Below are 14257 nucleotides of genomic sequence, written 5' to 3'. Positions count from 1 at the left end.
CATTTTAAACTTCACCAGCATATTTACTAGCTTTCTCTAAATCATACTTTTAAAATCACATTCTCCACTTAATATAAGTTTGCTTTTCACTATGGTTTGAATAAAATAACTTTTTTATGAAGTATCCTTGTATGTTTTGAAAAATAGCTTATAAGCCATTCTTTCATCTAGAATTGTTTTTAAATCCTCTTTACTTCTCCACATAATTTCCTCTCTTAATTTGCATACGACTCAAAAGGGTTATATTATAGATGAAACTGGCAGAAAAAGCAATTTCCATTTATTTATTTATTTTTTTTAGTACATCCATTATTTTTTTAGGTGCTTACACACTCTTTACGGAAACAGCTCAGCTTTATTCTCTAGTAATTGCCATTAAATTGTATGTGGAAATTACCCAGCCACAAAATAACACCTTTGAGGACAGGTCCTGAAACAAATGTAGAATGGTTATGTGACGCTCTAAGTCTGGACTCAATCCATTTCAATTTGAGAATCCTTTCCCTGTATTGATTTCCCCTTAGGAAATCTTTTTCAACAGGGCTTTTAAAAGTAGAAACACATTTCCTTGAATATTGCAGGCAAACTAAATTCACAACACATATTAAAAAGCGAGGTGAAAAGCTCTTTTTTTTTTTTCCAATCAAACATGGTAATTCCCCTCAGGCAGCTGCTTGCTTTAAATGATCCAGAGACTATGCTGGTTTACATATTACAAGAGCAGCTATGTCACTGGAGAATTTTAGATGACTGTGAACATTTGGAGAAAAGTGAATGAACATTGAATGTTTTCTGTGTGTGTGTAAAAAAAACAGTGTTGCTAAACCAATGTTATTCAGCAAAAGATCATTAAAGGACAAGACCGTTTTTTTGACATTGGGCCCTTGATTTCACATTATAGCATGATGTTCTACTCACCCCTGCTTGTTGTTGGTAATTTGGAGCTGTTCCGAAGATATTCGAGAGGCGTCTGGCTGCTCTCTTGAGATATTCGGCCATGAAACGGTTTCCTATGGGCAACGTTATACAGGCACAAACTATGCTGTTTATAATTTATTAATTACTGTACACTAGCACTGATAACGTGGAGGTGCGTCGCTTACTTAAAAAAATCCGGGTTACTGTAATTTTGAATTTTTGTCGTAAAGTGGGTGTTACTGACGTCATCGGCGTTCTACTACCACAGACATCCCACAGACCTGCTGCCTATTTATTCATTCGGCTAAAATTCAAAATTACAGTAACCCGGATTTTTTTAAGTAAGCGACGCACCTCCACGTTATCAGTGCTAGCGTGGGGGAGCGGTCAAGATTTTGACGCTCGCAGAGGCTCTGCGTCCGAGCGTCAGAGGCTTTGCAAGTCAAAGTACTTCCGCTCAGCTCCCGGGCCGGTCCAGCAAAGTTACATAGCGCAGTTTTTCCAACTCAGACCCCCGAAGGGCATAGTAGACAGGCCAATCGTAATATTAAAACTCATTCTAGCCGCACAATTTTTTTCAAACTGTTTTTTTTAGGTACAAATGTTACATAGTATTGCTTTAAATCATTTGAGTGCAAATACTTACAAAGGGTTTTTTAAGTAAATCTGAGTTATTTTTTTCAGTGTGGTGTGGACCAAAATTATGCAACTTCAGTTAAGCTTCCAATTTTTAGATCTTAAATCAAGATTGAGAAAAATCGAGAGAAGAAAACTACAATTCATATTATGGGTAGCAGCACCGTACAGTGATCTCACTTTCTTGGGGAAACAAAAAGAAAAACCAAGCAGAAAAAAAGGTTTGTTTGTTAATTCAAGACATTTTGTCTGAGTAAGAACTCCTGAAGCAGTAGGCTGACCTCTTCCCTGATGATAACATTGCATAGTAAAAACAATGTTGTTTTTGTTTAACTCCAACCATGATTTTTTTTCTACACAAACCCAACTGATGTTATTTTCAAAAGTCAACAAGCAAAATGGAGTCGATGAGGGTGAATGTAACATTGTAAAAAAATATATAGTGTAGATCTAACCATAATTTATTCTTTCTCTTTATCATTAACCAAGTAATGTTATCGTCTAAACCAAACTAGGACGTAGCAACAAGTGTTTTCATGTTATGAAATGTAACTATTGCGTCGCACAGTGGCCCATGCCACACACACACAAAAAGACAACTTATACCATCCTTTCAGGTGGAGGACTTGTTTAGAGCAAAACAAAAAAACTTATAAAAGACTTGTAAAAGATTTATAATATAACTGAACAACTACAATTATCTCAGCTCATCTATCAGTTCACCTAGTTTACACATCCACACACAGTTTAGAAAGATAAAATACCTAACGCAGTTAAGATGACAGTGAAGAGTGCTTTTTTCACAGCGCTCTTTTAGTTTGTGCCATTGCACATCTTGGTACAAGGTGACCACTGTTCTTTTGGTTGACTCTGTCTGCTTCTGGACTTAGGATGACTTTCAACCTGAATTCTACTACAGAAGTGCCAAATTGAGTCTCATGAGTGCTCTCTTGGCAGAACTCAGTAGTGGTAAAAGTCATTTCACTATTTCATGAATTTTATGGTGGACAGCTCATAAACCAAAGTATCTTTTACTCACACACTGCAACACTATGAATGCCAGACTGCTACAAAACAAAGTTGATTAACAATTCACTATCATACTGATTAGTAATGCAAACTATCTCTGCCACTACTTCCTTTAAGGCTTTTCTCATTAATATGATAATCTCATTAGTTAAACATTTCCGAGGCTTCACCACTAATGGTTACAGCTGTAAATTAGGAGGATCCAGTGCTGACTGTCAGTGACCTTGTTATCTAATTCTGCAGTTGCTGAGCAGGTGCAGTACACCTCCCTGAGGAGTCTTACACCTTTCACTTCTCCTGGGTTGGCAGCCAGATGCAATAGGTTCACTGCTGAGTCACACAGTGCTATCATTGTAGAACAAGGCAAATGGCAAAATCAATTGAAATTGAGACAATTTAATCTTCGATTATCTTACCCTCCATAAGCTCCAAATGTGAAACTCCTTTTCCTCTGAGACATCCTGCTGAATAACTTATGAGGTCTTCCAGGGGTGAGCAGGATATCAGTACAGTTCCCAACAGAAGGACAGTCATACCTGTTTGTTTCTCTTCGTTTTCAGTACCTCTAACTTTCTCCTCCCTCCTTGTTTCAGCCCTTATTGAGAGTGCGCTTTTCTCTGATGTGTGTACACATGCCAGCCCTCCCTCTTTGAGTCTCCTCTGTGCTCCTTAAGTAGCTTTTATCTCTGCCAGATTAAGAGAAAGGTGTGTCTGGCTGATTTGTTATGCTGTTGTCCTGGAAACAAACATCATTTCTCAGATTGTTTTCTTTCTCATTTCCGCCAGGAAGAGGGCACACACACTTACATTTCCAACCAGCCTAAAAAAGGCATTAAAAGGCATCTTTCCCCTGCTGTTCAGCTCTATCGAGCAATTCTCCTGATGTGAATCACAAGTGCTCTTTGTCCATGAATGGCTCTTTTGGGAAATAGGTAGGTGGGCATGTATACCTGACAATGCGCTTGAAGGTTAAAGAGAGGACATGATTTCTCTTTCTGACACAAAGCTTTTTTAAGGTTTTCTCTCTCTCTCTCTCTCTCTCTCTCTCTCTCTCTCTCTCTCTATATATATATATATATATATATATATATACGTATATACATATATAGATATATATATATATATGCAGTTTTTTTGCAGATTGCTGAACGTCTGCCCATCTTTACTTCCTTTACTTCTGAGTGACTGCTTCTCTAAGGTCCTCTTTTTATATCCAGGTTACTGACCTGTTGCCAGTTAAACTAATTAGTGTTAACATCTTCTTCCAGCTGTTATACTATTATAGTATCGCTTACTTTTGTAGCCTTTTCTTGCCCTCTTCCCAACTTTTTTTGTTGCTACCATCACATTCATGATAGAAAATAGTCTCACTTTAAACATTTGATATGCTTTCTATGTTCTTCTGTGAATAATATAAGGGTTTATGAGATTTGCAAATGCATTGTGTTATTATTTGTATTTTCTACAGTGTCCCGACTTTTTTCGAATTAGGGTTGTACACATGCTTAATAATTAAATGTTTTCGCCACGTGCATCCTATTCAGTTTAGCTCCCTGCCCTTTGTTTTTCTACTTGTGCTCAATCAGTTTCCACTCTTGTGTTCTGTCATTTGATTAGCTTTTACTGCATTAAGTATATTCTCCTCTTTTCTGTGTTTAAAACACTTGTTATTAAGTGCCAACTCTAGTGTTCCCAGTTTCACTGTTATTGCCTGATCGTGTTTTAGACTGTTTTTGGATTTTACTTTCATGCCTGCACTTTCCTGGTTTCATTGCTTTTCTGACTGCCTTCATGTGCATGACGTTGTTGCCTCAGGATATATGGGAACTGCACATCTTTTTCAGTCTTCTTGCAAAGCAAGGCTGCTTAAAGTGAAGCACTTCAGTTTTCCTACACCCTTTTTAACAGGGTATTTGCCCCAGAAATGATCAGATGTGCCTCGATAAAATCTCATTCGAAAGTTTTAATGAGATGAGAATGAGAAATACTTTGAGAGAGAAAAGAACAGTTGCAGGTCAACTCCACTCTGTACTGGTGTCTGGGCACTGCACATTGTTTGCAGCAGAGTGCACATGATTTATGCAAGACCACAGTATGTACATAGCACTCCAATGTGTCGACACATGGCACGCAGCCTGAAACATGCATCAGGAATGTTTTAGACAGAGAGAGATGCAATATAACAAAGCATTAAAACTATAGGGGGAGAACAGTCTCCTTCCATTAGAGCAATAAGAGTTCACTCTTCAGTTTAACTACATTCAAATTTGTTATTGTCTCTTATTCACAATCATTGAGGAAGTGAGGAAGAGCCTGGCATGTAGACAAACAACAATAAAAACGGTTAGCACTGTCGCCCACTCCACACCCCTGAGACATCTGTAAATGGCTATTAATTGAGTAAATTAAGAGAATCTTAATCAGAATATATTCATTGTCATTGTAAATAAATACAATGAAATTAAAATGCAGTCTTTGGTGCAAAACAATAAAAAAAACTGCATCTAAAACCCATCCATCCATTTTCTATACCCGCTGAATCCGTTGGTCGGGTCGCTGGGGGCTGGAGTCTATCCCAGTGGTCATTGGGCGAGAGGCGGGTTACACCCTGGACAGGCTGCCAGTCCATCACAGAAACTTCTAAAACCTCCATAGCAAATTAATAACAAGCTTCATTATGAACATTCCAGTACACATGTTGCAGCAGATGATATAGCAGTAAGTAAAATTATGCATCGTTTAATGCTCTTACAATGGTGGCATTAAAACGCTTTTTAAGCCTGTTTGTTCTCGCTCTAAATGTCCTGAAAGTGTCCATGGTGAGATGGGTCCATGAGAGTGTTTTGAGCTTTTCTGATACTGCGAGAGTGGTACTGATCCTCAATGTCAAGTCAAGTCAAGTCAAGTCAAGTCAAGTCAAATTTATTTGTATAGCACATTTCATGTAAAAAACAATTCAAAGTGCTTTACAGAAAATAAAAGCATTGCAGTGGGGAGTGGAAGAAGCATTAAAAATATATAAAAGAATATAAAGAGAAAGAAATCAAATAATTAAAATGAAATTAATATTATTAAAAACAAGCAACAGTCAAGATAAATTAAAAGATATAGTGCAGATTTCATGCATAGACACATGAGAAAATAAATGTTTTTAACCTGGATTTAAAAATGTCTACATTTGGTGAAAGTTTAATCTCCAGTGGCAGTTTGTTCCACTTGTTTGCAGCATAACAGCTAAATGCTGCTTCTCCATGTTTAGTTTGGACTCTGGACTGGACCAGCTGACCTGAGTCCTTGGATCTAAGAGCTCTGCTGGCTTTATATTCTCTGAACATATCACAGATGTATTTTGGGCCTAAACCTTTCTGGGATTTGTAAACCATCAGCAGGCTTTTAAAATCTATTCTGTGACTGACTGGAAGCCAGTGTAAAGATTTTAAAACTGGTGTGATGTGTTCACACTCTAGCAGCAGCAGCGTTCGGGATGAGCTTCTATTGATAAAGGAGGGAAGAAGGCAGCTGATGACCTTCTGGGCTGTGGTGAGGACCTTCTGGTGTGCTTTCCTGTCTCCTGCTGTGCAGCTGGAAAACCACACACAGACAGTAAGTTAGTATGCTCTCTCTAGAGCAATGGGAGAAGGACACCAGCAGTCCTTGTGGGAAGTGGTTGTTCCTGAGCACTTTCAGGAAGTATGGTCTCTGCTGTGCCTTCCTGATAATGGTTAAGGTTTTTAATGCTCCAGGACAGTACATTCTGAATGTGGACCCTGAGAAACAGGAATTCTGAGACCATCTCCTTGCAGTTCCTGCTGATAAACAGGGAGTGGATGTCTGTTTTCGTCCTTCTGAAGTCTATGATCAGCTCCTTAGTCTTGGTGGTTTTTAAGACCAGGTTGTTGTGTGTACACTCAACAACCGTTCCACCTCATCCTGGTATGTGGTCTCATCTCCCCCAGTTCTGAGCCCCATCACAGTTGTGTCATCAGCAAACTTCATGATGCTGTTGCTGGAGTGGACAGGAATGCAGTCGTGGGTGTAGAGGATATAGAGTAGGGGGCTCAGCACACAGCCCAGAGGGGAGCAGGTGCTGAGGAAATATGGGGACCTATTCTCACACTACAAGCGGTCAGTTAGGAAGTCCCTAATCCAGTTACAGATGGTCACCAGTTTAGTCACCAGTCTGTTGGGCAGGATGGCATTGAATGCGGAGCTGAAGTCCACAAAGAGCAGCTGCGCGTATCTACCTGGCTGCTCAAGATGGGACAAAGCAAAGTGAAGTGCTGTGGTGACTGTGTCTTCTGGGGACCTGTTTGGTCTATAGGCAAACTGGTATGGGAATATAAACCTGTTGGTGGGTCATTGTTTCCTTGGCATTCAGGAATGTTGTGTTTCTCTGTACTTGGAGACAATAAGGGTGAAAATGTGGAGGATAGCATCCCAGCTGCAGGAATTAAGATGTGTTCATTAAAACAAAACAAACATATAAACATAAATAAAATGAAGAACAGAACATAAGAAATTCGAAAAAGCCTTGGTGCAATGGGTATTACATGACTCTTTCTCATTAGACATTTTAAGTCATTATAATTCATCAAGTCAATTAATGTGGCATGACAGCTGTTCTCATAACGTCTTCTTCAGACATTGTTGATGAACTATTTAAATGGAGAATACTTTCTTTCACACATTCTCTTCTCCTGCTGGTGTTGTGCAACACCCATGCATCCCGCTGTATATTTAATGTAGCATATGGAGAGTGAGCTAAAGGAATGGATCAAACCTTCACTCTTTAGAAATGTCTGCTTCTTAAAGGTGGGGTAGGGGATCTTTTTCTGGAACATTTTTTTACATATTGCTTGAAATACTCTTCACACCCCCATTGCAACCAATTAATTAAAAGTTTTGACACAAAAATGAAAAGTTTTAGTGGCCTCTAGAACGAACAATCTAGGAAAAACACTATCCAATCATACTGAACGGACCGTTAACGATGATTGGATTCTGATGCGTCTATCAAACTGCAATCTGCTCCTCCCTCCCCCTCCTTCCCCCTGTGTGCGTACCCTGCTCCGTGAACGAATTACGCGTCCAGAAGCTTGGCAGGAAGCTAAACTAGAGCCAGCTTGGCTAGCACCTAGCATTATTAAACGTATAGTTAGAATATACTAAATACTAAATAAGGCAATGATCGATGCTTGCTGTCAGAACAGCGCTCGTGCACCTTCGTGCTCGTGAACAACCATTGCGCGTTCATGTACTCTAGAGACGTGGCTTCGGGGGGAAAGTCTGAAGAAAAGGGTTGGGACTTTTGACCTGTGTATTTTCAAAATGCAGCTTCGCTGGACTCAAAATCCAGGATCTCCTAGCCTACCTTTAAGAGATGGGCACTTTGTTTTCTTTTTCATAAAGGAAACCCCAAAGTCCAGGTGAGAGTAAGTCCAAAGTGAAGTTACCAAAGTGAGGTTTGCTTATGGTTTGAAGCACACAGAAGGAGAAAGTACATAGAAGAGGAGAAGGAAAAAGAGCAGGAGGCAGTCAGCAGGAGGAGAGAGAAGAACCACGTTAGAAGGTGGAAAGAAATGTTAAACTAATCCTAATAATCCCAGTTACCAGCTTATTTTTCAGTTCCAGTTGCAGTAGCAGTAAAAGTTGGGCTTAGCATGCTCAAAGTGGGCCGTAACGATGAAAAGATTAGACTTGAGCAATGGGGGGCCTGTGCCCCACTAGAGTTCTGTGTGGCAACACCCCTGGTCAAACAAGACAGAACAATCTCTCATCTCCTGTGATGTCTATTCCTTCTTGTCCCCTTTCATTTGCTTTCATCTCTGTTGCATATCTATTTCTCTCACTTCCTCTCCTCTTCTCTCCTTTCATGTCTTCTTTCTGCCGTTGGCCGTCTTCACCGCTGCCTGTCTTATACACTGTTTCCCTGTGTTAATATGTTTTCTTCTATGAAGGAGCCATAAATACCCTTTCCCTGCCTTGTCACGTTCAAGAGCACTCACTGTCCTATCACCCCCCTACACACATGCTGCAAATGCCTGGGTGCCCCAATGATTCCCGAGTCGACCTTTTGTGATTCTATTAGGTCTGACTGGACTCTAGCCAGATGTGGGCAATAAATCAAATCAGATGGTTAGAGGAGAGGATGCAGGAATGTGCCACCAAGGTCTCTCAGTTCTTTTTATGGAATGATATTGACACTGATTGCCTCGAACTGATGCTTGAAATCTGACTATTCTGTCTGTCAAATAAAAACAATCAATAATTTATTGTAAAAATAGACATATGGTTTGAGGCCACCAAAAACTGCAACATACATTAAAGGAATATTCATGATATATTTGGGTGATGATCTCAGGGCTGATGTAATCTGAATGCAGCAACCATTTCATATCGCCTTGAAACAGAAACAGTTCAGCCTCTCAGGACTGTTTGTTTCAAAGTGGGAGCAATAAGACAGCTTGCCACTTACATGATTAACTTGTTGGTTTATTTCCTTTGCATGTGTGTCTTATACAGAGTTGTCACACACTGTGTTTGACCTGACTGAGATGTATTGCGCTTTGTATGGGCCTGTAGATACACTTTGTCAATGCATCCAACAGATCTGAGAACCTCGGGGAGGGGTCTCCTGCTGGTGCCCAGAGTCAGGATGAAACAAGGTGAGGCTGCGTTTCAGTTTCATGCTCCTAACATCTGGAACAGTCTTCCAGAAGATGTGAGACAGAACTCAACTCTGACAATGTTTAAATCCAGGCTGAAAACAGTTCTATTTAGCTGTGCATGTGACATCGGAAAGTATTTTATCTGCACTCTGCACTCTTCACTTTTAAATTAATTAATGAATGATTATTTTTTATGTTTTTTGGACTGATTTTATTTCCCTTCTTGTGATTTTATGTAGCTGTAAAGCACTTTGAATTGCCTTGTGTATGAATTGTGAACTTGCCTTGCCTTGCCTTTTTGAAGCACATACCACAGGCATGTCTTTTAAAGGAAAGTCAAAACAAATGACGACTACTCTCTCAGAGTCAGCCTTCTCCGATTAATTTACTGAGACGGCTACTTACATGTCAAGTCTCCAACAGAACAATTCTCCAGAGCCAGACTTCTTCTGACAGACTTGTTATTGTCTGTAAAGTAATGTCATTTCAATAGTTCTTTTCACTATTATTTTACCCTCATGCCACTCAAAAGATGTCCTTTACGAGGATGTGGAAACGGAAAAGAACAAACAAAAAAAAAAGCTATTTACCCAGAGTGATCTTCTTGATGCAGGTGAAGGCAAAGGGCAGTTTGGTTTAATTAGTCTATGTCTCTGGGCTTCAGGAAAAGGCAGGCTCGGTGAAATGCTCTTCTAAAGCAGGTCAGCCTTGACATTGAGGACTTGATGGGCAACGGGCAGAGGGAATGGTTTCAGGGAACAGTAATGAGAGGCTGCCCTCAGTAAGATGGGTTCAATCGACTCTGACGCATTGTTGTTGCCGCAGTAGATGAACACTTAATTAATAAATCAGCCCCAAAGCAAAAGTACAATAAACAAAACAACTACACTTTTTAGCCTTAGAGACTGGCACCATCAATTGCCCCTTTTCTAATCAAGATTTGAAATTTATTTGAATAGATTAAACTGGGCATCATGAGATAATGTTGTCTTATTGCAGGGCACGAACTATCATTTCAAAATCAGTTGTTTAGTTTTTCTGTTATAAAAACCCAGATAGTCAAAGGAATTGTGAGTTAATATGGCATGGGAAGTTGACTGGAAGCATTATGGCTAGAGGCAAAAGATACATGCAGTGGTTTAGTCTCAAACTCGACTGTCTGCTGCCTTGCTGGAGGCTGTTGTAATATATGTGTAGTGCTGAAAGGGAGAATAATGTGAAACTTCGTGTTTGGCTGCTCTGGGTGCAAGAGAGTGTCATCTGACAAAGCAAAACTTCTGGGACACATTGTCCGAGTATATATTTGGCACTGAATTACTTTGAGGGTGAACAAGCTGAGTATCACAGCCAAGGTATTCTCTTTGAGGCTGGAAATGTGAATGTCCAACACCCAAGATTCATTCGACAAGCACCCATCAACACTGGTAAAATAAGACTTCATTTCCACCCGCAGAATGTTAACCTGCTGAGTAAATGGGTGCAAAAAGATGCATGCTCAGAGCCACTGGACTGTTTAATCTGTAATGGACATTGTTGTAACTCTGTTTGAAATGTTTGCAACTCTAGTTTGCACACAAAGAGCATCTTGGCACTGCAAGATGTTTAATTCAGGAACCTGCATCCGTTCATTTGCCTCATTGTGGAGGCCAAGTATTTCTGTGAAGAATGCCATTTCAATAGAAAGCACACTAGTCAGCTGATGGTACCGAGTTGCAGATGGGCTCTTTTAAGGATTATTTTATTCTGCAGTTCCATAAATCACACAACCAATGTACAAATGTCTGTAATCTTCAAACAGATATTTGACTATTCAGCAAATGTATAATGATTTTGTATCTGCGCAAATCAAATCAAACAACCTCTGTGGAATTAACACACTTTTGGTTGTGGAGGGAAAGTCATTATTGTTGAATGGCTAACATGAATATTAAAGTCTCTAGATGTGCAACTGTTTCTCAATTGAATGGATAATGACAAGAGACAGTTGTTCTAATTTTCTGTAGCGCATAGTTCTCTGTAGTAAAATGTCATCGTTATATTTCAAATCGCTGATGAACTATTTGACTTTGAGCTTAGATGTTGGAACAATCCATTCATACACTACACAACAGACTGTCTATACAGCAGATGATATGTCAAGGACAAACACATTCTTCAATTGAGTAGCCATCCGAAACATCTAGATTCTCTCCATTCATGAGTTTGCAAACCTTTATCTGGAGCAAAAGCTCTTGTGCCTTAGGCCTAAAGGGTTACAGAGCTATTACATAGTTATGGCACAGTTCCTACCCAGTGGGAACAGCAAAGCAGGACACAGAAGCATTAAATATTTACCATCTGTGGGCCTAACTACACCCCTGACAACATTGTGAGGACAACACTCTACCTTTGTGGCCTGAAATGCCCACCATGTTTTCTCTTCTTTATTTTCAAAATTCCAGCAAGGGGGGGGGGACAGACTTTTCTTTACTTTAAAACACTGTTTAGTATTTTTTTTTCAGAGTCATACCAACATCATAAAAAAGTGGTAAATTAGACTTCAAGGATTCACCAATTGTATTGTGAAAGCCATCAACCAACAGCAAGCAAATGTTTTTCTCTTTTTTAAATGATCTATTATATATATATACATATATGTGTGTGTATGTAAATATATATATTACATAAATATTCACAACACCCCATGAAACTGAATAATCAGCACTGTAAGTCAGGGTCATGTGAAAAAATGGAAACTGGGAAAGAAACAACAAAAAAAGTTGTCTTAGAGCAACACTACCCCTCGCTGTTAGCCAGGGGAACTACTTTCCCCCCTCTCAAGTTGCCTCAGGGGCTCTTTGAAAGCCTTGTTTGACACAGACAACCTTAAATGTAAAGCAGAAAGACTCCGCTGCCTTTAACAGAACAGAGACTACACTCGGCAGAGAGACAAGGACAGGGGTAGGAGACACACCAGTTCACAAACACAGCATTGCAAAGCAGATTTAATTTCCTTTTATCTTCACACTGCTGTCCATTATCGCATTTCAGGTTAAGGAGATATTAATGGTAAGTCTATATAATTTAGCAAAAAACCTGCACTGTAGAGGAAGACACAATTTCATATCCAAATGCAGAAAATTTGATTGTTTCTCCCTACAACAAATTGCGATGGCAAGATTATTGAGGACACTGACATTGTATAACTTGTTCTTCAAAAAGAGATGGCTTTCAGCAGGAACTCAGGAGACTATTCTTGTCTAGCATCATCCAGCCCCTCCAGAATTCCATTACTCCTCTCTAGGCAATGACAACAGAGGGATGCGCTACCCAAGTAGAGAAAAGAAAGGGATGAGAAAAAGAGAATGTGTGTGTTTGGAGGGGTAGGCGTCAGAGGTGTGGATATATGACGCATGAATAGGCATGACAGGACCAAGTCGTCCTTATTTTCTACTCTCTTTATATGCCGCATTTACAGTCATTAGCAGTGTGCTGGAGAGGAGACAAAGATGAAATATGAAGTTACAGATCGCACCATAAGAGTAGGAGATTCTTTGAATTTTGCTCTTAGAGCTATGAAGTGCGAGGGCACTACACAACAATTTACACACACTATTTTGCTGAAAAAAACCACAACTCATCCTCAGGGTGAAAACCAAGACAAGGAGCCATTAGAGCAGATAAAAGAGAGATAAACAGGGGGGAGCAAAGGGTGAGAGAAACCGAGATTACTTTTTATGTAAAAACTACAGAGTCGAAAGGGAACGGAGCCTGCCTGTGGGCCACATCCTTGTTATAATGACTGTAGCATGTCATTAGATGAAAAGTGTTTAAAATTCAAGTATCAGCTTCCAGATGAACATGGTTGCACTTTAACAAGTCTGTGGGAAATTAACTGAAAACCGGGACTGTCAGTTTGCAATATGACATTTAAATATCGAGAGAAATCGTCAAAGAAAATGTCAAACAATGTTATTATGGCTGAGTGCCATAATAGAAGTGATTAATGCAATTCTGTCTTTCTAGCATCAAGAAAATGGGCTGATCATGAAAGCGGAAACATACAGCAAGGGTAATGACTCCCCCTTTAAAGATGCTATGCTAGCTCTTAAGCTGCATGAGCACCCAACCTATAACGTATACTTTATCACACTGCTGTGGTCCAATATTTTCATTAAATGAGCACAACAGCGTAATCATGATCTCATAAGGTTGTCAAGAGGTGATTTATATCATAGATGGATTATGGAAGCCGATAAAATTTTATTCTGACAATCAATTAGAAATGATCTTTTTCAAGAAAGTATACTTTGAATTAAAAAAGTCACAAGAAATTTGGGGCTTTTTATATCTGTATTTGAAACAGATGTGTAGACAGTGACCAGCCCTCTTGATAAAACGCCAGTTCATACTGAGCTGCTGATAACGAGGATGCTGCTTTGTCCCAAAAACACTGGACTCAAAAAAACAATGAAACAATGAACTGTATTGTGCATTTGTAGTCAGACGTTTCTGTCCATGGTGCTGAGAGCTGCGGTACTGTTGACAGCAGCAATAAAACACTCTGATAAGGATTAATTTGACCGTTATTGTAAAGTCATATTGTGCGTGAAAACCATTTTAAAACCCACTCAATGTTATTTAACAATATCTAGCCAAGATTCCAATAATGGATAATACACGTTATGGGTCGTAATTACCAGAAAAGTAATTAGAGCTGAATATTCAAAATCACATTTTTCATGTATGAAATCTTAATATAACAGATTATGTTCAGCTACAATTCCTGAATACCCTACTGATTTAGAGTGCCACTCAAGAAAGGATAATTGCTTGGTTCTGTTTTGTAAAGGATGGAGTTTAGAATTTAGTTGGAAGCTTATTTGCTGCATAAGAGCTTAAGTATTTCAAGGCATGGCCATAACATCTTATTTAATTCATATAAGATAAAGCTTAGTTCACTAGAGGCTTTCCAGGCACAAGTCAGTTCATATGATACATCTTCAAGCCAGTCAGAGTTGCTGTAA

At 39.3% G+C, this 14257-nt stretch overlaps 1 protein-coding gene across 5 annotated transcripts in view; it reads right to left on the bottom strand.

Moving 5' to 3' along the window:
- The window catches only part of rap1gapb (RAP1 GTPase activating protein b), a 128192-nt gene that overhangs the window by 76398 nt on the left and 37537 nt on the right, over window positions 1–14257 (bottom strand). For 4 of the 5 annotated variants that reach the window (XM_075461634.1, XM_075461636.1, XM_075461637.1 and 1 more), the window contains exon 1: window positions 3000–3233. The exons of the other annotated variant lie outside the window; for it this stretch is intronic. In XM_075461634.1, the coding sequence (XP_075317749.1) occupies window positions 3000–3043 (44 nt within the window). In that variant the 5' untranslated portion in view covers window positions 3044–3233. Of the gene's footprint in view, window positions 1–2999; window positions 3234–14257 lie in introns of those variants that run through there. 5 annotated transcript variants of the gene reach the window in all.

Source organism: Odontesthes bonariensis, chromosome 3, assembly GCF_027942865.1.
Source record: "Odontesthes bonariensis isolate fOdoBon6 chromosome 3, fOdoBon6.hap1, whole genome shotgun sequence".
Classification (NCBI taxonomy): Eukaryota; Metazoa; Chordata; class Actinopteri; order Atheriniformes; family Atherinopsidae; genus Odontesthes; species Odontesthes bonariensis.
This window is presented reverse-complemented; position numbering and strand designations above follow the sequence as displayed.